This window comes from Tursiops truncatus, chromosome 20 (genome assembly GCF_011762595.2).
Source record: "Tursiops truncatus isolate mTurTru1 chromosome 20, mTurTru1.mat.Y, whole genome shotgun sequence".
NCBI classification, from domain to species: Eukaryota; Metazoa; Chordata; class Mammalia; order Artiodactyla; family Delphinidae; genus Tursiops; species Tursiops truncatus.
In genome coordinates this window covers 40,159,413-40,180,099 of record NC_047053.1, presented here as the reverse complement: position 1 = coordinate 40,180,099, position 20,687 = coordinate 40,159,413, and the positions used below count along the sequence as shown (strand labels likewise).

The following is a 20,687-nucleotide window of genomic DNA, read 5'->3' as shown; positions in this document are numbered from 1 at the left end:
AGAGCAAGGGCAGCTGTGCTAGCCACAGCGCCACAGACCAGTTCTACAGCAAGACTTGGAGCGCTGTCCCTTGATGTGCCGCTTGAAGCTGGGTTCCGCAGTTTTCTAGCAAATACTGTTAACGATTTCATATTCTTTCAATAAATTATTTCACTACTTAAAGTCAATTTCTGTTGCTTGAACTAAGAATTCCTGTTGATAGAGGCTTCCAAGACAGGAGGAACAGGATTGAGGGGGGCCATATTAAGAAGTGTGGCTCATTCTGGAAGGAATGGCAAATCATTGAAGGTGTATTAAGCTAGAAAGTGATATGGGCATATTTTTGCATTAATAATACTGGTTGTAAATCACAAGCGCCTGAAATGGGCAGTAGCACATACAAAGACTGAGAAGCAGGACTGGTAGATTAAAAATATGCAGGAAGGGGCTTCCCTGGTGGCGCAGTTGTTGAGAGTCCCCCTGCCGATGCAGGGGACACGGGTTCGTGCCCCGGTCCGGGAAGATCCCACGTGCTGCGGAGCGGCTGGGCCCGTGAGCCATGGCCGCTGAGCCTGCGCGTCCGGAGCCTGTGCTCCACAACGGGAGAGGCCACAACAGTGAGAGGCCCGCGTACTGCAAAAAAAAAAAAAAAAAAAAAGCAGGAAGGAGGAAGGGATGAAAGAGAGGGAGTAAAGGATGACTGCCAGACTTCTCACCTGGATGTCTAGAAGAATAGTTCCTCAAACCGAGATGAACTGGAACCAGTTTAAAAATGAATTTACATTTGGACATATTGATTTTTTCTTGAAACTTTTTATTTTGAGATAATTGTAGATTGACATGTGTGAAAAATAATACAGAGAGATCCTGTGTCCCCTTTACCCAGTTTCCCCAGGTGGTAGCACCTTACAAAACTATACACAGTATCACAGCCAGGATACTGATATGAGAGAGCCAGGATACAGAACAGTTTCACCATTGATAAATTGAATGTCATCAAAATTAAAATGCTTTACTCTGTGAAAGATGAAAAGATAAATTACAGAGAAAATATTTTGCAGATCACATATCCAGCAAAGGGCCTGGATCTAGAATATGTAAAAAACTCTGAAAATTCAATAAAAAAAAATCCAATTAGAAAACGGGCAAATGCACCAATATTTTACCAAAGAGGATATACAGATAGCAAGTAAGCATATGACAGATGTTCAACTTCATTAATTAGAGAAATGCAAGTTTCTCTACTGCGCACATGTTATAATGCCTAAAATTAAAAATGGTGGTAACATCAAATTGCTGCTGAGGATGTGGAAAAACTGGCTCACTCATCCATTGCTGGTGGGAATGTAAATGGTACAGCCACTCTGGAAATAGCTTTACAGTTTCTTTTAAAATGGACTTATCATACAACCCCAATACACTCTTGGGCATTTATCCAAGAGAAATCAAACTTACTTTCATGCAGAAACTTGTGCACAAAAGTTCACAGCAGCTTTATTCAAAACGGTCAAAAAACTAGAAACTACCCAAATGTCCTGCAGTAGGTGAATGGTACATTCATAAACTGTGGTACATTCCTACCATGGAATACTACTCAGCAATAAAAAGGAATGAATTATTGGTATACACAACCTGGATGAACCTCAAGGAAATTATATGGAGTGAAAAAAGCCAATCTGAAAAGAATGGATACATACTGCATGACCCCATTTATGTAACACTCATGAAACAGCATAATTACAGAGATGGAAAACAGATTAGTGATTGCCAGGGGTTAGGGCTGGAGGAAGAGGGAGGCTGTGGCCAAAAGGGGGAGTACAGTAGAGTATTTCCATAATGGTACAGTTAACTGTCTCGAATGCGGTTGTACTTATACAAAACTAGACATGCTAGTTACATAAAACTAGCTATACACCTACATATAAATGAGTGCATGTATAATTGTGAATTTATATATGCTCTATAGATTGTAGCAATGTCAACTTCCTAGATTGATACTGTACTGTATTTACACAAGATGTTAACATTGGGGGAAGCTGGGTGAAGGGCACAGGAGGCCCCACTGTACATTTATTTGCAACTTCCTGTAAATCTAATTGTTTTAAAATAAAACATTTATTTATTTGCGATAAGAACATGTAAGATCTACTCTCTTTCAAAATAATTAGACCAATTACAGAAGACATGCAGCACTGTCTTGTCATGGGTTCATATGCTTTTGTTTTCCATTTTGACAGAGCTGAACTTGTGGCTGGATCATCACACCCCACCTATTCTTTCCCCCGGGGTGGTGGTGACGGTGTATGGTTTAAAAAGTTGTCTCTTTCTCTCTCATTAAAACTTTTCATAGCCCCCATAAAAATGCTTGTTGCATCTTTCCTTCTGCCTGCCCCATTCTGTCTCCATTTGGAGATGGGACTTAAAGCCTTTGGGTACTTTAAATGTAACTTACTCATTTTATGTTCCAAGCTTTATTGTAGCATCTTAAGACTGAGCATTCAGCCACTTAGCAGTGTCTTGAAATCCTAAGCAGCTAAGAAATCCTAGGGCCTTCTCTTGTCTTTTCCATGGTGAGTAACCTTGCATTCAGGGAGAGGACAGGGAGAGAAATGGACAGCCATCAATTATACAGAACTGTTCTTTGGAAAGCTTGAGCGTCCATTTATCCTTCTCCCCAGGGGCAGCGGCAGAGCGGGGAAACTTAGTCACTACTAACAATATGAAATAATACAAAATGCCAACACAGTATTACTTTTGAACAGTGACAGAGATCTGTAATATAAGTTTAGCATAATATTAAAGCCACAAGACCTCCTGTTTACGTCTTATTGAAACAAATCACTTCCCCTTAGACTCACGTAAAGCCTCAAAGCTGATGACAAAAGGCAGTCATTTCCTACTTGTATGCAGAGAGGAAACAAAGACAGAGCTCTAGTCCCTGACTGGATGGCCAATCAATATTACAGAAGAGCAAAATCCACCCCTTAGTTGGGCCCCTCGTTCTCCATCTACACGGTTTTCAGGACTTTGGCATCGACTGTGATCACCGTGTTCTCTAATAAAGAGCAGCCGTGTGAAGACATACCTATTCATCTCAGGAGAGAAGATATTTGGTTGTATTTCTGATATAGCGCCTTGAATTCTTGAAGGAAAAGAATCAGAAAGATTTATGTCAATGCCAGGGTGCTGATGCGAAAGCTGAAGTTCTAAATCCTACGGGTGGCTTAGAAAAGGCTTTCAGACCAAAGACAGGGAGTGGAAGTTTATAAAAGCACTGCGGATGGCTTTTTGTTTTCCTTCTTGAAGAGCCATTCCTAAAAGAAGCAAGTCAACCACATACTGAATTGTATACCCTCATCCCCTTTGCTTGTCCATTCAGCCTGAATGAATTAAGGGATGAGGGAAGATGCTACCAGATATTCTCTGAAGCTGACACATGATGGCTTTGCTACCAAGCTGCTGGATGGTTTGCTCCTGTTGTTAGCTTTGTAGGCTCTGGGTAGTTTTTCTTTCAACGATTGTTGCATTTCTCATGATTTCACCCTCAGCCGCTTAGGGGTCTCTCCTGAGATTGGCTCTACTCTGAACGCAAACTCTGTGCGTGCGTACGAATATCAGAGTACCCACGTGCCTGCCAGTCTAACTCCAACGACCTGCGGTCATAGTGGGGTTTGCGATCACCAAGCCTCTTCAGAATGCCCTGGTTTTCCATGGTGATTCTCACTAGCTCCCGGTTCCTTGTTTCTCTGTTTAAGCTGAAAAATACAAAATCCCAAGATGCGTGAAGAATAAAGTTCTCCTCCTGGATGGGAGTGGGGGAGATGAAGTCGTGATGTCATAAATCCAGGCTGCCAAAGTGCAGGGAACCAGCTGTCCCGCAGAGCCCTGAGGCCCCGTATGCCTGTTGAACCAGACCACGCTCTGGGAAACGTGCAAAGCCTTTTCAGATTAAGATCAGTGGTTCTCAGCCCTGCTGCCTACTAGAAAATTCTACTTTATTGGTCTGGGATGGAGCTTGGGCATTGGCATTTTGCAAAAGCTTCCCAGGCATTACTATGTGAAACCAGGATTGAGAATCTCTGGCTTAGAGGATGAAGGTCTTGCCTATAGATACATCACAAATGGCTGATGACAAGTTTTCGTTCACCTCACTCCCCTCAGCTGTCACACACACACACACACACACACACACACACACACACACACCCCACTCTTCTTTCCGTTTCACCTCTATAGTCCTGGTGCTTAGCACGTGGTAGTTCAGGAAATATTTGCGGAAATGATTTTAAGAGTGCTGTAGTCCCAGCCATGGTCACCATTTTACAAAAGTGCTTTCTTGTGTCAAACTCTAAATAGGACCCTGAAGAGTCTCTTAGAGGGAAAAAAAGCTCTTTAACGCTAGAGAAAGGTCCCTGTTCGGGGTGGTTTTCTTTCTCCTTAACTTGGTCTCTTTGGTTATCCCTCAAGATAACTTTCCTTGAGAATTCCTCTGGCACTAAAACCCAAAAAGGGTGAAGTCAATTTTGACTTTTGGAAAATGAAATGAAGAGAAAGAACACTACCTCTTAGAGAAATATTCGTTCCAGCAATCCACCTTGGCAGGGCCGCGGTGGGCGTTGGCAATCTTCTGACACAGTTGCTTGTTTTCATATTCGATTTTGTCGAATTTCTTCTGTTCACCCTAGTGAGAAACCCCACCCCATCGTGGTGACGTCATTGCTACATGGCCCTCCATCCCACAATCGCTGAGCATCCCCCTCCTCTGGGATTGTGCGAAAGGGGCATATTGGGGGCCACAGTGGAGACTGGGAGAGAAGCTGAGGAATCCAGGGGTGGTGTGTATGGGGAGGAGAAGGGTGAACGAATCTTTGGTGAGGGGGGTATTTAGAAAGCTCTGGGAAACTGGCCCTCTTTAGGACATAGATAAAATCAATAATGGCAGGAACAAGTACCTGTAGTTTGCTCAGTTTTAAAATGTGATGTGTGTGCACCACTGGAAGCTTGGTATCAACAGTAGGCTTCACTAGAGAGGGGGGAAAGAGAGCAATGTTACATCACAGGTGTCCTCTTAGTAGCCTTAGAAAATCTGCTCACATTCTAGACAACGGCCCTGATTAAAACATTACAAGTTTGAATTCTGAACTAATCCAGGTCAGGAATTTTGGTTTAGTTGAGTTTCCCAAACTGACATCTTTTGGAGAGTTTTGAGCAGACACGAGAGAATGGTGAGGGCTGTGAAAAGTAAAATTTACAGACATAAATATCCTTAGAATCTAATGAAAGAAACCTCTCTCCCACCCTTTCCCAGTACGACTAGCCTGGCTACTGGATGCTGAAAGCCCTATCCTCTGTCTACCTTACTTTGGCTTTAAAGAGTTTAAATGAGCATATCCATCAAATGAACTCCCTGGTGGAAGATAAATTTGCAAAGCCATGTACTGGTCTGGTTTACCGTCAATATCTCTAAGGTGGGCCCTTCCAGAACCCTAATCGCAGTGTCCCGTTCAAATTGCCCCACGTACCTATTTGTAGTCTATTCTGATGAAATACGTAGTGGCCAAAGTCCAGTTTCCTCCTGAATGATGTGCTCTGTCTATGATTAGAGACGATCACAGGGTAGGCTAGATAATCCGGGGAATTGTTCATCTTCTCTTCCTAGTCTCACTTCAGAAATGAGGCACCCAGGCTCCTCTGTGAGGTACTTAGCTGTCCCCATGACGGGTTGTCAGTTACCCAGTTATGACATCAGGGACAGGTCCCCCGGAAGAAGGAGGAGCCCCAGAGCATGCCTGGCCGTCCCTGGGCTTCTCTTTTGAGAGCTAACCCAGTCAAGATGAAGGCAGAGGCTCAGAAGCTTTCCCAGCTGTCTGGAATGCACGTACCACCAACAGCAGCAGGAAAAGGTGTGGTGTCTGGGAGGGGTGGGAAGGCACGGGGTGGGATGGGGAGACATCCAGCCTTGGTTACACACCTTGGGCTCTGAGTTTAGTCTCCACTGCAATGGTTTCCCTGAAGGTGTGAGACTACAGCTGTTTGCAGAAGTAAAAGACCTTAACGATAATTTGATCCGATTTCTTCATTTTGCAGATGAGGAAACTGAAGTCCAGAGCAACAGCCAAACTTCTGTAGAACAAGTTAACGGCAGAACTGGGCTCAGGATGTGGGTTTCCTGAATTCCCAGGACCACAGGTGCTTTTTGGAGAGGTGGTAGCTGCCATTTTCATGGCAGTGGAGGAGAACAGAGACGGTCTTTTGCTGGCAGCTGGACCTCAGTAAATGATGAGTTGCTGACATCGTGTGGCTCACAGTGGGCTGGCAGCTGCTCCAGGAAGGGCTGCAAAGGAGAGGGATTCGCGTCCACAGTAGCACAGGGTGTAGCACCTAGTGGGTGCGCTACGCGTTTGCTGATCAAGAGAGGGAGAACGCCTATCCAGTGCTCACTATGTAGAGCTGGGCGCTTTCCTGGCATGTTGATCTTTCAAACCACCCTAGGAGTTAGGTGCTCTTATTACCCTCATTTTTGCAGTAAACGGGCTCAGAGAGGTTAAGTCATTGCCCAGGGCCAGAATGCCATGCTTGCTTGCATAGAGCCCAAGCTTTAAGCACGATGCCAACTCTCACTGAAGGCTGGAAGAAATGTGCCCCCGAGTTGGGCTTCTCAAACTTTAAACCTTCGTAGGGATCCCCAGCAGGGCGTATAAAAGGCACATTCTCACTCAGCAGGTCTGAGCTGGGGCGGAGATTCTGCATTTCTGACCAGCTCCCGGGTGATGCCAACGTTGCTGGTCCGCAGCAGGCAGAGCTCACAAACGGAACCCGGGTGTCCCTGTAATCCTGAGAAAATTCAGCGACACTAGGGTGTACCCCGGTCAAGAGAAACTTTTATTGCGCCCTGCATTTAGTCCAGTGAAGTTACTGCACTTCCATGCCTTAACAGGGGGTGGGAAGAGGACCCCCCCAAAACTCCGGAGTAGCGGCATCTCAGCCCCCTAACTCAGGCCCAGAGGTCTGTCCCCGCGTCCGCCTGGCGCCTGGCGACGCGCATACTTCCCGGGAGCGGAGCGCGCCTGGCCGCCGGCGCTCCGCCGCTTCCCGTGCCCGGCGGGCCCGCCTCCGGGGCGGGACGGGGCGGGTCCCGGCTCCGGAGCGCCCGCCCAGCTGACCCGGCCGCTCTCCCTTAGCTTGCTGCTGCCCGGGCGTGCAGGGCCCGGCTGCCGCCATGTCGGGCCCGTTTGAGCTCTCGGTGCAGGATCTCAACGACCTGCTGTCGGACGGCAGCGGCTGCTACAGCCTCCCGAGCCAGCCCTGCAACGAGGTCACCCCCAGGATCTACGTGGGCAACGCGTGAGTCGCCGCTCCCGGGCCCCGAGACACCCCAAAGGCCCCTCCCCGGGTTGCCCCGCCCACCCGAGGGCTGGGGGTGGGGGCGTCGGCGGGCGCGGGTGGGGGGAGCCAGGGCGGGGTCGTTCCTCCGGAAGCCGAGGCGGGGGCTGGGCGGGGGCTGGGCGGGGGCTGGGCGGGGGCTGGAGTCACCGCCCACCCTCGCGCTTAGGGCGGAGGGGCTGAACCCCGCCCCGCCCCGCCCCAGCTCTGTTCTTCCCTTCGCTGGGTGGCAGAGACCCGGGCGCAGCTCGGGCAGCCGGGCGTCAGGCCCGAAGCCACAACCCTCTAGGGGCTCGGCCTTGGGCCGTGTCGGGGCTACCAGGTTCACTTAACAGGTGGCCCTCTGTCCCCCGGCCGGTCTCCGGCCCGCTCGTCATGTGACAGCTGCCTGGTTCTGCAGTGAGGTCACCGCGGAATGTCTGCCTTCGCTGCCATGGCAACGGGATGACGTCACAATTCGGGCGTGGAACTTTCCCGGCCGGGCAGGCCCAGATGTGGGAATTGAAATATCGCAAACTAGGGGTCCAGAGACATGGGCCCGGGCTTCCTCGCTCCTCCCCCTGCCTTCCACTTAGGGTTTGATTTATCTAGAATTCTAGAACGATCCAATAATAACGCCCCCCTAAGGACCTGAGCCATCACTTAGAAAAGGCTGCCGACCTTCTCACCACCAGGAAGTGCATTTATTATTTATCACTGAGGAGTTCTTACCAAATTGATTTTCTCATAGTCAAACTACCAGTAAGAATTTCTCAGCAGCAGGAGAAAACCAGTGTTAACCATTCAGAGAGTTGCTGAAATACCAGCCAAAAGCAAAAAAAAAAAAAAGATTCCCATGCCTGTACAGCCTTGGGAGGGTGTAGGTTGGATTTTCTGAGACCCAGTTACCAAGGCCCTAAGCTCCGTGGGCCCAGGGACTGCATGTCTAATCCGGTTCTCTCCTTTTACACAGGAAGAAATGATGGCCCAGAGCACTGTAGGGATTGTGAAGACAGGGTCAATGTCTTGTTCATGTCTGTATCCCAGGTCCTGGCATAGGACTGCCACAGAAATGGGGGCCATCACGGAGCCAGGGGGTCTGGCAGGCAGGCTGGGCCTCGTGGGGGCTTGTCTCATCCATCCATCACTCATTCACCACTTGAAGCATCACTATGTGACAGATGTTGAACAAGTATTCACAGTATTGATGACAATGATAATGGTAAAGTTGTTGAATGTTGACTTAGAGAAGGAAGATGCATGGTAGTGACTCTTCAAAGTTAGTTATTTTAGTGCCTTTTTAATGAGCCACTGCTTTACAATTGTGTGCACTGTCGTGATAGCTAAAACAGGGTCCCAGAATCTCAGCCAAAGGCCTCGGTAATTGCCAAGTTCTGAGGATAAGCCCCTCTCCAGCCACCCAAGCAGCAAGCGGCCTCGGCCTTCTCGGAAACCCGCTCTCTTGGGCGGCTTGGCACATTGGGCTGTCACCGCTTCCCAAGTGAAAACTAAGGTTGTGAACAAGTAACTCTGCCCTTGACAGAGCCAGGGGTGTGGGGGGCGCTCAGCAGGGAGGATGGACTGAGTACCGAGCCCCCCCTCCCCCGCGCAGTTGGGAGCGCCTTAAGAAAATCAGGGCTCCTGATCAGGGCTCACAGGGCAGAGAGGAGCCTGGATGAGCCACATTTTCTGCCTCTTGAGATTTGCAGTTGATATGGGCATGAGAGGCAGGGTGAGGAGGAAGACAGCAGGGCTGGCATGAGGAGAAAGGAGGCCTTCTCCCAGCCCTGCTGCGCAGCAGCCCATGTGAGCATATGCACATCCTTCCGCTGTCATGTCGGGCCAGAGCTTAAGCTCTGTCCTTCCTCCCCGGGCTGCTGTGACAGGCAAACAAGATCACGCAGGAGAAGGCGTTCTGTAAAGTATAAACTGCTGTTTGAACTGGGACGTTGTTGTGAGATGAAATAAAGGAGCCCTTTGACTATTCAGATCGAATGTTTTGTAACCCCCAGAGTTCTGTTGAGGCCACTTGCTCCCCAAGTGCTTACTCACCCAAGAGAGCTTCAGAGACGTGGCTAGTGGACTATGGCAGAAAGGATCCCTCTGGGGGATGGGAGGGGGCTGCTGCACTTTAGAATCCAAGGAAGAAGGCTGCCTGGGATGCGCTGAGTTCATTCTTCACTGATTCACCACACGTTCAGCACCTACTGTGTGCCAGGTTCCGTAGGACGTGCCGGGCATACAGACATGAAGTAGACATGGTTCCTCCCTCAAGGAGCTCACAGCCTGGACAGCTAAACAAACAAGCACAGTCAAGCATTAGGATAGTGGCAGTGACCACGGTGTCAGGTTCTGTCTATAGAACAGCTCCTTTGACACTCAAAACAACTCCAGGGGTAGGTACTGTTATCACCCCCATTTTACAGATGGGGAAACTGAGGCACAGAAAGGTTTAGTGGCTTGTTCAAGGTTGTCTGGCTGGTAAGTGGCAGGGCTGGAATCAGACCCGGGCAGTCTGGCTCCAGAGCCCATTTTAGCCCCGTGGTGATACCACCACCACAGTATAGGGAGCACAATGCTGAATGGAGGGGAGATCAGGAAATACTGCCAAGGGTGGTGAGAAATGAGAGGGTACGTTTCCATGAAGATGGTGGAGAAGGGCATTCCAGGTAGAGGGAACAGCCTGGGCATGAAAGTGCCCAGGCTATTTGGGGCAGGTAATTAGATCTGGCTGGAGTGAGGGCAGAGGGTCATAAGCTGGGGCTGGAGAAGTAGTCAGGGGCCAGAGCATGGAGGGTCCTTGCTGGGCCAGGAGGCTTGGGATCTTCTCCATCTTTCTCCCCCGAGGGCTGCCAGGTGGTCAGTTGATCACCCCCCTGCTGCTGTCTCCTGTCCAGGTCTGTGGCTCAAGACATCCCCAAGCTGCAGCAACTGGGCATCACCCATGTCCTGAATGCGGCCGAGGGCAGGTCCTTCATGCACGTCAATACCAGTGCCAACTTCTACAAGGACTCTGGCATCACCTACCTGGGCATCAAGGCCAACGACACACAGGAGTTCAACCTCAGCGCCTACTTTGAAAAGGCGGCAGACTTCATCGACCAGGCCCTGGCTCAGAAGAACGGTAAGGGACCTGCCACCCAGGAAACTATGGGAGGCACCTTTGACAGGACTTTCTCTAGAAAACAGGCCCACGACAGGCCTCTTCTTGGAAAACCTGTTGTTTCCTGTGTCTTGTGCTGAATGACTGAGAGCTTTGGGTCTCTCTCTGCTCAGCTGGCTGCCCGTCAAGTGGCTTCACATGACACGAGATGTACGAACCCATCACACAGTGGCAGCCCTGGGCTCCCTGTGTTGGATCTGACTTTGGCTGGGAGTCAGTTGCCAGCCCCTCCCCCCATTCAGATAGCTGCAATAATGAAGATCTGTTCTTTTCCGTGATAAGAAATCCTGAGGCGAAGGGGCTCCAGGGCTTGCTGATTCAGCAGCTCTGTGGTGGCTTCAGGACTCTTCTGCCACCCTTCGTGGTGGGGACTCCCCTGATGGTCCCAAGATGGCTGCGGCCGATCTGGTTACCACCTCCCGACAGGACCAAGTGCAGCAAAAATGAGGCAGCCCTCTCTTCCTCATGTTTCTCTCTTTTCTTAAGAGCAAGTGAAACATTCCCTGGAAACCCCCCAGTGGAGCCCCCCCTCACATCTCACTGGCTACAGTTGGGTCACATGAATACCTGGCAAGGGGAGGGGGCCAGTCATGATCGGCTCAGGCCCAAAGTCAGCAAACTTTGGCCCAGTTTTTAAATGCTTCCTGCAACTCCCAAATATAAGGTGTGACCGAAGCAGAACTGCTGAGGTGCTGGCAGTGGGGCGAGGCGTACCAGAGAGAAATCCTAGAAGGCCAGAGGGTGGACAGCCGCTGAGCAGGCTGGGCCGCTTGCCCTTTCTGCTTTTAGCTTGTTTCTCTCAGCACCTGCCTTTACCTTCCTGCTGCTTCCTCCAGCCTCTTCCTTCCTCCCCACCCCAAACCTTCCCAGGCGGAGTGACCCCCACTGAGGCGTCATCAGCCCTGTTCTCCTGATTCTAGCCTGTCTCTGCTACCCTGATGCTTCTTGTCCCAGCAGCCTCCCCACTGGAATGATTTCCAGGGAACAGAGTTTACTAGCCGCTGGTTAGCGCACGTTTGGGGCCCAGAAGGGAAGATTTATTGCCTGGGGAATCTGCAGACTTTATCATCAGGCCCTTCGTGGTCCTCCACTGCCTTGTACACCTTACCCACCTCCTCTTCAGCTGTTCTGAGCTCCTGTATAGACGAGACCGAGGGGCCCAGTTAAGGGGATGGATTTCGCTCTTCCTGTGTGTTGACAGGTCATCCATTCAGGGAACTTAGAGCCCTCTGATGGTTTCCTCTTTCCAGACAACTAGGAACATACCCTGACTTTGTGTGACCTCCTGCCTTAGCCCGCGTGGGTTGGGTCATGAGTCTGGAAGGCTCTCTCTGCCTCTCCCTGCCCTGTCCTCTGGCAGACTCCACCTCGTGCTCGAGTACTGGGCATAGTGTCCTCTCTTCCATGAAGCCTGCCCTCAGGCTGGGTCTGCTGTGTCCCTTGTCTGGTCTCCCTAGCACCTGACATAGATCAGGCACATAGCAGGTACACTGGATTACTGAACCAGTGACAAAAAGGAATTCCAGGGGTTCTAATGCCCAGTGTAAATGCCTCCAGGATTGACTGGCCAAGTGAGTCAACAGAAATGCGCTGGCCTCCAACACTGTGCCGGGCTCGGGGGAGCTGGGGTCCCATCACTTTGGAGAGGGGAGAGGAGGGGAGTGGCCAGGGGCACTCAGAGAAGGAAGCAGTCACTTCCATCTGGGAAGATCAAGGGAGGCTTTGTGGAGGAGGTGGCATCTGGGCGGGGCCTGGAAGGATGGGCTTTGAACCCTCCCCTTCCACACTGGCTCTATGAGCCCTGGGCATGCTGAGTCTGTTCCTGGTTCCAGGTGGTGAGGCAGCTGCTCTGCAGAGGGTCCCGTTGCCAGGACGGGGGCAGGGAAAGCCCCACTCTGAATACTTTGGGTCCACTGGCCAGAGAGTGAATGGGCAGGAAAGTGGAGGACTCCCCATTCCTGCTCATCAGCATTGGGAAAATAGGGTTGTGTTTTGGGGATAGGTTAACGGGAATGGAAGACACTCTGTTTGATTCTGGGCCAGCAGATTTCCTTCAGAATAATGCCCGTGTAGAGGTGTTGGTGGGTATTCATTCACTCGGCTGGTCAGCAAATATTTATTGAGCACCTACTGTATGCTGGAGATTGTAAGGCATCTAAAATCGGTACCCCACAGTCCTTACGCTTAAGGAACTCACACTCTGGCAGAGGAGGGTCGGTCTTTGTGTGGCCGACGCTCACACAGAGCCAGGCTGCTGTAGAAGAGGATGTACCAGGTGCCAGCAGAGGACTCGTAGTGTTGGCTAATATTTATTTATTGAGTGTTCCCATCTGCCAGGCACTAGCCTAAGTCTTTCTTTTTTGAATTAATTTATTTGGCTGCGTTGGGTCTTCCTTGCTGCGCACGGGCTTTCTCTAGTTGTGGCGGGGGGGGGGGCTACTCTTCATTGCAGTGCGCAAGCTTCTCATTGCGGTGGCTTCTCGTTGTGGAGCATGGGCTCTAGGTGCGCAGGCTTCAGTAGCTGTGGCACGCGGGCTCAGTAGTTGTGGCTCGTGGGCTCTAGAGCGCAGGCTCAGTAGTTGTGGTGCACGGGCTTAGTTGCTCCGCGGCATGTGGGATCTTCCCGGACCAGGGATCGAACCCGTGTCCCCTGCATTGGCAGGAGGATTCTTAACCACTGCGCCACCAGGTAAGTCCCTAGCCTAAGGGTTTTATGTCACTTCCTTTAATCTTCCAACCACCTTGTGCCATGAGTACTATTAGAACAGACAAGGAAACTGAGGCACAGTGGGCTTAGGTGGGTCACAGAGTAATAACCAGTGTATTGGCCAGGGTTCTCCAGAAAAACAGAACCAGTAGAATATAGCTATTATTTATTTCAGAGAATTGGCTCACGTAATCATAGGGGCTGGCAAATCTGAAATCTGTCAGGCAGACCTGCAGCTGGAAACGCGGGCAGGACTTCTGGAGGTAGAATTCCTTCTCCAGGAAGCCTCAGTTTTTTGCTCTTAAGCTCTTTCACTGATTGGATGAGGCCCACCCACCTTATCAAGGGTGATGTCCTTTATTTAAAGTCAAGTCATGGGAGATATTCATTACATCTACAAAATCTCTTCGAGACTAGTGTTTCACCAAGCAACTGGGCATCATAGACAAGCCAAGTTGACAAGTTTAACCATCACAACCAGCAAGTTAAAATTTAAACCCAGATTCACATGACTTCAAAGATTTGGGTTCTAAGTCCCGATGCTGACAAAGAAATACTTGAGCTGGGGTCTTAAGGTATGAGCAGGAGTTTGCCAAGTAGCCAAGAGGGAGAGGATGTGCCAGGTAGATGGAAAAACATGTGCAAAGGCTGAGAAAAAGCCTGGAAAGGTGTCGGGGCCGTGGGCGGTTGGCCTGGTATGTCACACCTTGGGGACTAGACTACCCGGCTAATGGTGGCAGGTCACGTTTTTATATTTTAGAAAGCTCCCTCCAGCTAGAGTGGGGGTTGGTGGTGGTGAAGATAGAGTGAGAACTCAGTTTGGAGGTGAGGGGGCAGAGGTGGGAGGTGACAGGGACCTGAACTGAGCACTCTGTGTGAGGAGGGGGTGGGGATAAGAGAAGCCGAGGCTTGTAGCTCAGGCTACAAGAACCTTGTTGACAAGGTTCTGACCTCTCCTGACCATCCCTTCCTTCTTTCACCCAACGCTGGGGATGCAGCAGGGAGCAAAACAGACGGACATCCCTGCCCTCGTGGAGCTTATGTTTTGGGGGAAGATGACAGCAAACAAGTGAAAAAGATATGTGGCCCGTCAGGGGGTGGGGGGACCAAAGCAGGGAGAAGGGGATGAAGGAGTATGGGTAGCGGGCTGGTGTTGCCAGACGGCTGGAGGGAGGGAGGAGAGGGAGGAGGGGATGACGTCAGTGGCGGGGGGAGGGGCAGATTTAGTAGAGCCTCGTGGGACATTTGGGGGACCACGAGAGGGTGTTTTTGTTTGTGTGGTTTTTTTTTGTTTGTTTGTTTTTGCGGTACGCGGGCCTCTCCCGTTGCGGAGCACAGGCTCCGGACACGCAGGCTCAGCGGCCATGGCTCACGGGCCCAGACGCTCTGCAGCATGTGGGATCTTCCCGGACCGGGGCACGAACCCGCGTCCCCTGCATCGGCAGGTGGACTCTCAACCACTGCACCACCAGGGAAGCCCTGTTTGTGTGTTTGTTTTGATTTCTTGTGTTTTTATTTGACACGCACGTACCTTTTATTTTTTAAGTGGCTTTATTGCGGCATAACTGACGTTCAGTAAACTACACACAGTTGAGTTTGGTAAGTTTTGACACATGTATGCATCTGTGAAGCCGTGACCACAACCAAGATCGTGAGCTTCTCCGTCACCCCGCAGATTTCCCTCATGTCCCTTTGTGACCTCTCCCTTCCACCCCTCTCTTCCCTCTGTTCCTCAGCAACCACCCATCTGCTTTCTATCACTAGACGTTAGTGCACATCTTGTAGACTTTCATATCAATGAAGTAGCACGGTATGTCCACATTTTTGGTCTGGCCTCTTTCACTCAGCATCATTACTTTCAGTTTCTTCCGCGCTGTTGCACGTATCAGGAATGCCCTTTTAACGCTGAGTAGCCTTCTGTTGGATGGACGTACCACAGTTTGTTTATCCATTTACCTGTTGATGGACATTTGGGTGGTTGTCATCTTTTGCTTTTGCTTGAAATAGAAGATTCACATAGAGAAGTACCCATATCACAGTGTATCAGTGCGCTGCACACACCCATGTACCAGCCCCCAGATCAAGAAAGAAAGCATGAGCAGCACCCCAGAAACCCCCCGACGTATTCCCTCCCAGTGTCACATCTCCCGCCTCGCATACCAGTATCCAGACTTCTAACAGCATAGTTCAGTGTTGCTGGCTCTTTTTTGTTGTTGTTAAAGTTTTGTTTTTGTTCTTGGCCACACTTTGCGGCACGCGGGATCTTAGTTCCCCTGCAGTGGCAGCGTGGAGTCCTAACCACTGGACCACCAGGGGAGTCCCCTGGCTCTTCTACCCTATGGGATCGTACACATCCTGTTTGTGTGTTTCTTCCATGCTGTATCTGGGAAGCTGGAGATTGCTCATCCTTAGTATTTATCTACTCTGCCGTTGACGGGCCTTTGGGAGTGTCCAGCTTGGGGCTACCGTGAACAGTGCTGCCTGCAGTCTTTTAGCAGACGTGTGCGTGCACTCCTGCCGGCCATGGGTCTGGGATGGAACTGTCAGGCCCTGGGGAATGCATGTGTTCAGCTTGAGTAGATCCCGCCACATGGCTTTCCGAAGCTGTGCGCCAGTTTACACCCCGTCCCCGAGCCACAGATCAAAGTCCTAGCTGCTCCACATTCTCACTAATGCTGTGTGTTTTGTATTTATCTTTTTCATCTTAGCCATTCTGGTGGGCACACAATGGCCTCGCGTTATAATTTTCATTTATATTTCCTGGAAGGGTTTTTTTTTTTTTTTTTGCGGTACGCGGGCCTCTCACTGCTGTGGCCTCTCCCGTTGCGGAGCACAGGCTCCGGACGCGCAGGCTCAGCGGCCATGGCTCACGGGCCCAGCCGCTCCACGGCACGTGGGATCTTCCCGGACCGGGGCACGAACCCGTGTCCCCTGCATCGGCAGGCGGACTCTCAACCACTGCGCCACCAGGGAAGCCCCCTGGAAGGGTTTTGACTGGAGTCGAGGTGTGACGGGACGGCCCCAGCTCACTGTGTCCCTATCTTTCACAGGCCGAGTGCTCGTCCACTGCCGTGAGGGTTACAGCCGCTCCCCGACTCTCGTCATCGCGTATCTCATGATGCGTCAGAAGATGGATGTCAAGTCTGCCCTGAGCATCGTCAGGCAGAACCGTGAGATCGGCCCCAACGATGGTTTCCTGGCCCAGCTCTGCCAGCTCAATGATAGACTAGTCAAGGAGGGGAAATTGAAACTCTAGGGCGCCCTCACTGCCTCTTCTCTAGAGGTCGGATGGAGGGAGGCGCCCTGGTTGTGGTGTCCCAAGCTGCCATGTTTAGGAAACACAGTGTACCCTGCTCCCAGCATCACCAGGCACTTGCCCACAAGTCTGTCCCAACACAGCCCTGGGCCACTTTCCCCCTGGGGAGCATATGAAGAAGCTTGCTGAGGAGGGCATTCCTGCTCCCTGGTGCCTACAATTTATGATGTCCTCACCCTGAGGAGGGGGCGCAGAGGGGGTGCAGGCCTGTGACGGGCGTGCTTCTCCTGGATGGCCCAGGGCAAGGGGTGTGTGGAGGTGTAAGGCCTGAGATGCTCACAGGGACCCCTCCCCGCCTCCCCACCCTTCACCCCTGGGCCCTCTCCTGAGTGGGGACCCCAGCCCTGTAAAGGAACTATGCAAACGCGGGCCCCTCTCCCCCCACCGTGTCTGTCTCCCCTGTCCCCTCACAGCTGTCCACACCCTGCTCGTAGGCAGAGGCACGTCGTGAGGTCTGAAGTTGGCTCAGGGTCAGTTGTCCGTGGGTGGAAATTCCCATGAAGAGACTGCATTTTAATGATTTCCTTAGGATTAAAGATACCGAAACAAAGAAGCCTTTGAGTGGGCACATACATGTCCCTGGAGGGCTCTCCTAAATTAATTGTTTAAAAATGTGACTTCTTGGAAGGCTTGAGTTCAGAATCCACCTCTTCGGGGTACCCGGCTCTCAGAGGTCACTTGGTCGGTTAGAAGAGCGATGCCTTGGGCAGGGTTTTATTTTTCTTTTTTAGAAAACAGGGTGTTGAAGTCCAGCCTATTTAAAAACCCCACCATTTGGAGAATTACAAGGGTTTTGTCCTGAATTATAGTGTTGGCGAGCCCAAGCCACTCGTGCTCACTGCTTTTTGTCTCGGTTACTATTCCAAGAGCAGGAGGAGGAAGTTGGCCAATTATAGCACGTGCGTGCACGTGCGCGCGTGTGCGTATCTGTGTGTGTGTGTGTGTGTGTGTGTGTGAGAGAGAGAGAGAGAGAGCAACACAGCCAGTGGCTGGACAAGCAAGGGGTTGAACGGGCCCAGGCTCACATCCTGCCCACTCACAGGTAGTTCTTCCAGCTCTCTGCTGCCAGAAAAGGTCCAGGAGCCTTGGCAGCAAAAAATGACTCATCCAGGCAGAAAGGAAACATGGCGGAACGTCCAAATGCAGCCTTTACTGGTGGTAGAGGAAACAAAAAGAAACAGCCTCTGTAAGGACTTTTTTAGGATGACGTCGGAACGCACAAGCACTCACACACGTGTGCGTGTGCGCACATTTGTCAGAATATAGGCGTTTTGTTTTGAACACAGTCTTCTTAGCACTTGACATGATTGCCATCAGGGCAACCGATGCAGTGCTGTCATCTTCAGGTTCCCTAACGGCAGAGAGGTGGTCCTCAGCTCTGCCCCCAGCGCTTAGCACATAGATGTCTGATAAAAGTTTGTGGAATTAAACTTTTTTTTTTTGCGGTACGCGGGCCTCTCACTGCCGTGGCCTCTCCCGTTGCGGAGCACAGGCTCCGACATGAAGGCTCAGCGGCCATGGCTCACGGGCCCAGCCGCTCCGCGGCACGTGGGATCCTCCCGGACCGGGGCATGAACCCGTGTCCCCTGCATCAGCAGGCGGACTCCCAACCACTGCGCTACCAGGGAAGCCCTAAACTTTTTTTTTTTTTTTTTTTTGAGCACCAAATATATGCAGGGTGTTGTTCTGGGGGGTGTATCAAGCTCCCAGAAGCCTGACTTGGTGGTAGGATCACTTGCAAGGATCTGCAAAGGAGTCTTACCTGAAAGGAAATATCAGGGACTTTTGTTGAATATTTAAAATTCAGTTTTAAGTTGCAATTCAGGCAGCGTCATTACTGTATGGAGGTGGGGAATGTGCCTTTTCCAGAGTTGACCAGAAGCTTCCAGCTAGGTTGAGGAGAAGCAGGCGTGCCTTGGGCCTCACACCCAGGTGTCATGGTCTCTGTCTTGGCAGAAGCAGTACCTCCGCAGCCTGGATGTCCCCTTTGCTTTGTGACCTCAGCAGCCCCGAACAAACTAGAATCTGTCTTCTTTTTCAGCTACGAGGCTGCCCCAATAGACCTAAGTGACACGGCCACCCTCTCCACCACGTCCCTCGCAGTGCCCAGATAACTCTCGCACTTAATCTATCTTCATCCTCACAATAACCTATTAACTTGGTAGGACTTATTCATGTATTGTTACCTTTCAGGAAAGGAACCGGGGTTCAGAGTGAGTAGGGGTGTAGTGCTCAGGGCTGCCCAGCTCTAAGGCAGAGCTGAGGCGAGATTTCAGGGTGGCTGCTCTCTGAAGCTGAATTCTTTCTCCCCTACTACACTCCTCCTCAAGAAATGAGCCCCTGGGCATGTCCGTGACCCAGCTCGTGTGCACAAGAGCCAGTTAGCTTTGTGGCCAGAGGACAGCTGTTCAAGCTGTGGTGTTGGGGGCGGCGGGACTCTGCTCCAGGACAAGGAAGTAAAAAGCGTGGGTCCCCAGCCGGGTTAGAATGTGTGGCTCTTCTTCTAGGAAACATGTAGCATCCCTAAGTCAGAGCTTTCTGCTCCACTTCCGGAAGAGGCCCAGGAGCTGGGGCGGGGGTCCCCGTCCCACACCCAGGCAGTGGTCCCTGCACAGGACAGCCACAGCTGCTTAGGCCGGCTGACAGGATCTCTTGAAGGACTCTTTGTTAGGGGTATGTTGGAGAAAAGGCCATGGGGAGAATTAATGCCTTCACTTTGGGGCTACTTTTTTGCTGATAACTTGGGTTTTCTTGATAGTTTTTAGTCCCGGAAACGCCGTATTTACTTCACGAGCTATAGCTCCTCAAAATCAAATTCTATTGTTTGAGCCAACACATGCCCAGCTGTGAGTGGAAAGCTGTTTCTGGATAGCTTTCTACCCCTGGGAAGTGATGGGATAGGAACTCAGGATGCCTCTACCCCCTCCTCTGACCTGATCTCTTTCTTTGACTAGCAAACCCCCATCTAGGCCAGATGAGAGCACCAAACAGTTTTCTTCTAGATTCTAAAGCAGTACACCTTCCGCAGGCTGGTCTGTTTCCCTGCCACTCTGAGTGAGCTGGAGAGCAGCAATCACCATCTGTCAAGCAAGGGGACTCAACTTGAAGACCTCTAAGGTCCCTTTTGGCTCTGACACCGTGGGGTTCTTTAAGAATCCGCATTGATATTGACCGCCATCTGGAAATTATAGGGTGTGTAACAATATGATGACCAGCAGGTGGCGTTGTGTTCCACCTGTGGTGATGGATGCTTGGAAAAGGAATGTTGGTGCCTTTTGTGTCACAAGTTAATGATAAGATGCTAATGTTTTAATCGAAATAAGCACTGATCTTAAAATGTGAACATATTAGCTTTTCTCGCAGGAAATTTTCTGTCATAAAACCTGCACAGAAACCACTGAAGAGCCAACAACGATGGTCCTTCCAAGTCAAGATTTTATCCTGATTGGAAAGAGAGGCCATCTCCGGTTGGGAGAGCAGATTGTTTGGAAGCTTTACTTACCTCCTGTCAGCTTTTAGGGTAATTTGATTGTGAAAGTGTGAATTTTCTGGACAGAAAAGGGGAAGGTATTAAATTGGTTTTAAAAAAAGTAAGTTTGATGTCTGTTCTATCACAAATCAGTGTTAAAACACTAAAACTGTAACCAAAATAAATGTCTTACATTACAAAGAAATGGTCTTTTTGTCCTTCTTATCATAGTTGATTTTCTTTTATACTTTTGTGCTTAGCTTTTGTTTGCTTTTTCTAACGTTTTAAAGTAATCGTCTAAAAATTAGCCCTCCTGATTAGTTACAGGTTCCATGATGATTACATTCATTCAGTAAATATTTATTGAACATCTCTCCAGTACCAGAAATTTCCTGTGTTAGGAATAATCGTTAAAAATAATTTAATTAAAAAAATTTCAGCTTTATTGTGGTGTAATTGACTGGAATATTCTTTTTTTTTAATTAGTTTATTTATTTTTGGCTGTGTTGGGTCTTCGTTGCTGCGCGCTGGCTTTCTCTAGTTGCGATGAGCGGGGGCTACTCTTCGTTGCAATGCGAGGGCTTCTCGCTGCAGTGGTTTCTCTTGTTGTGGAGCACAGGCTCTAAGCAAGCGGGCTTCAGTAGTTATGGCATATGGACTCAGTAGTTGTGGCACATGGACTCAGTAGTTG

At 50.3% G+C, this 20,687-nt stretch overlaps 2 protein-coding genes across 3 annotated transcripts; one reads left to right on the top strand and one right to left on the bottom strand.

Annotated features, from left to right (window-relative positions):
• Positions 1-244: 244 nt before the first annotated feature.
• CFAP97D1 (CFAP97 domain containing 1) lies at positions 245-5,824 on the bottom strand. 2 transcript variants are annotated; one of them, XM_073797708.1, is made up of 6 exons: positions 5,502-5,824; positions 4,932-5,002; positions 4,542-4,660; positions 3,607-3,734; positions 3,065-3,121; positions 245-2,558 (listed from the first exon to the last, which is right to left on the bottom strand). In XM_073797708.1, exons 1-5 carry the CDS (start codon positions 5,623-5,625, stop codon positions 3,069-3,071), a joined length of 495 nt encoding a protein of 164 aa, XP_073653809.1. In that variant the 5' UTR covers positions 5,626-5,824; the 3' UTR covers positions 245-2,558; positions 3,065-3,068. The 2 variants fall into 2 exon arrangements, with proteins under 2 accessions (XP_073653809.1, XP_073653810.1); XM_073797709.1 differs by having other exon boundaries at positions 248-2,558; positions 3,611-3,734.
• A 1,368-nt stretch (positions 5,825-7,192) lies between these two features.
• On the top strand, positions 7,193-20,201 carry DUSP3 (dual specificity phosphatase 3). The gene is made up of 3 exons (XM_033847964.2): positions 7,193-7,323; positions 10,239-10,465; positions 16,262-20,201. The coding sequence occupies exons 1-3, from the start codon at positions 7,199-7,201 to the stop codon at positions 16,465-16,467; spliced, it is 558 nt and encodes a 185-aa protein (XP_033703855.1). The 5' UTR covers positions 7,193-7,198; the 3' UTR covers positions 16,468-20,201.
• The last annotated feature ends 486 nt before the right edge of the window (positions 20,202-20,687 follow it).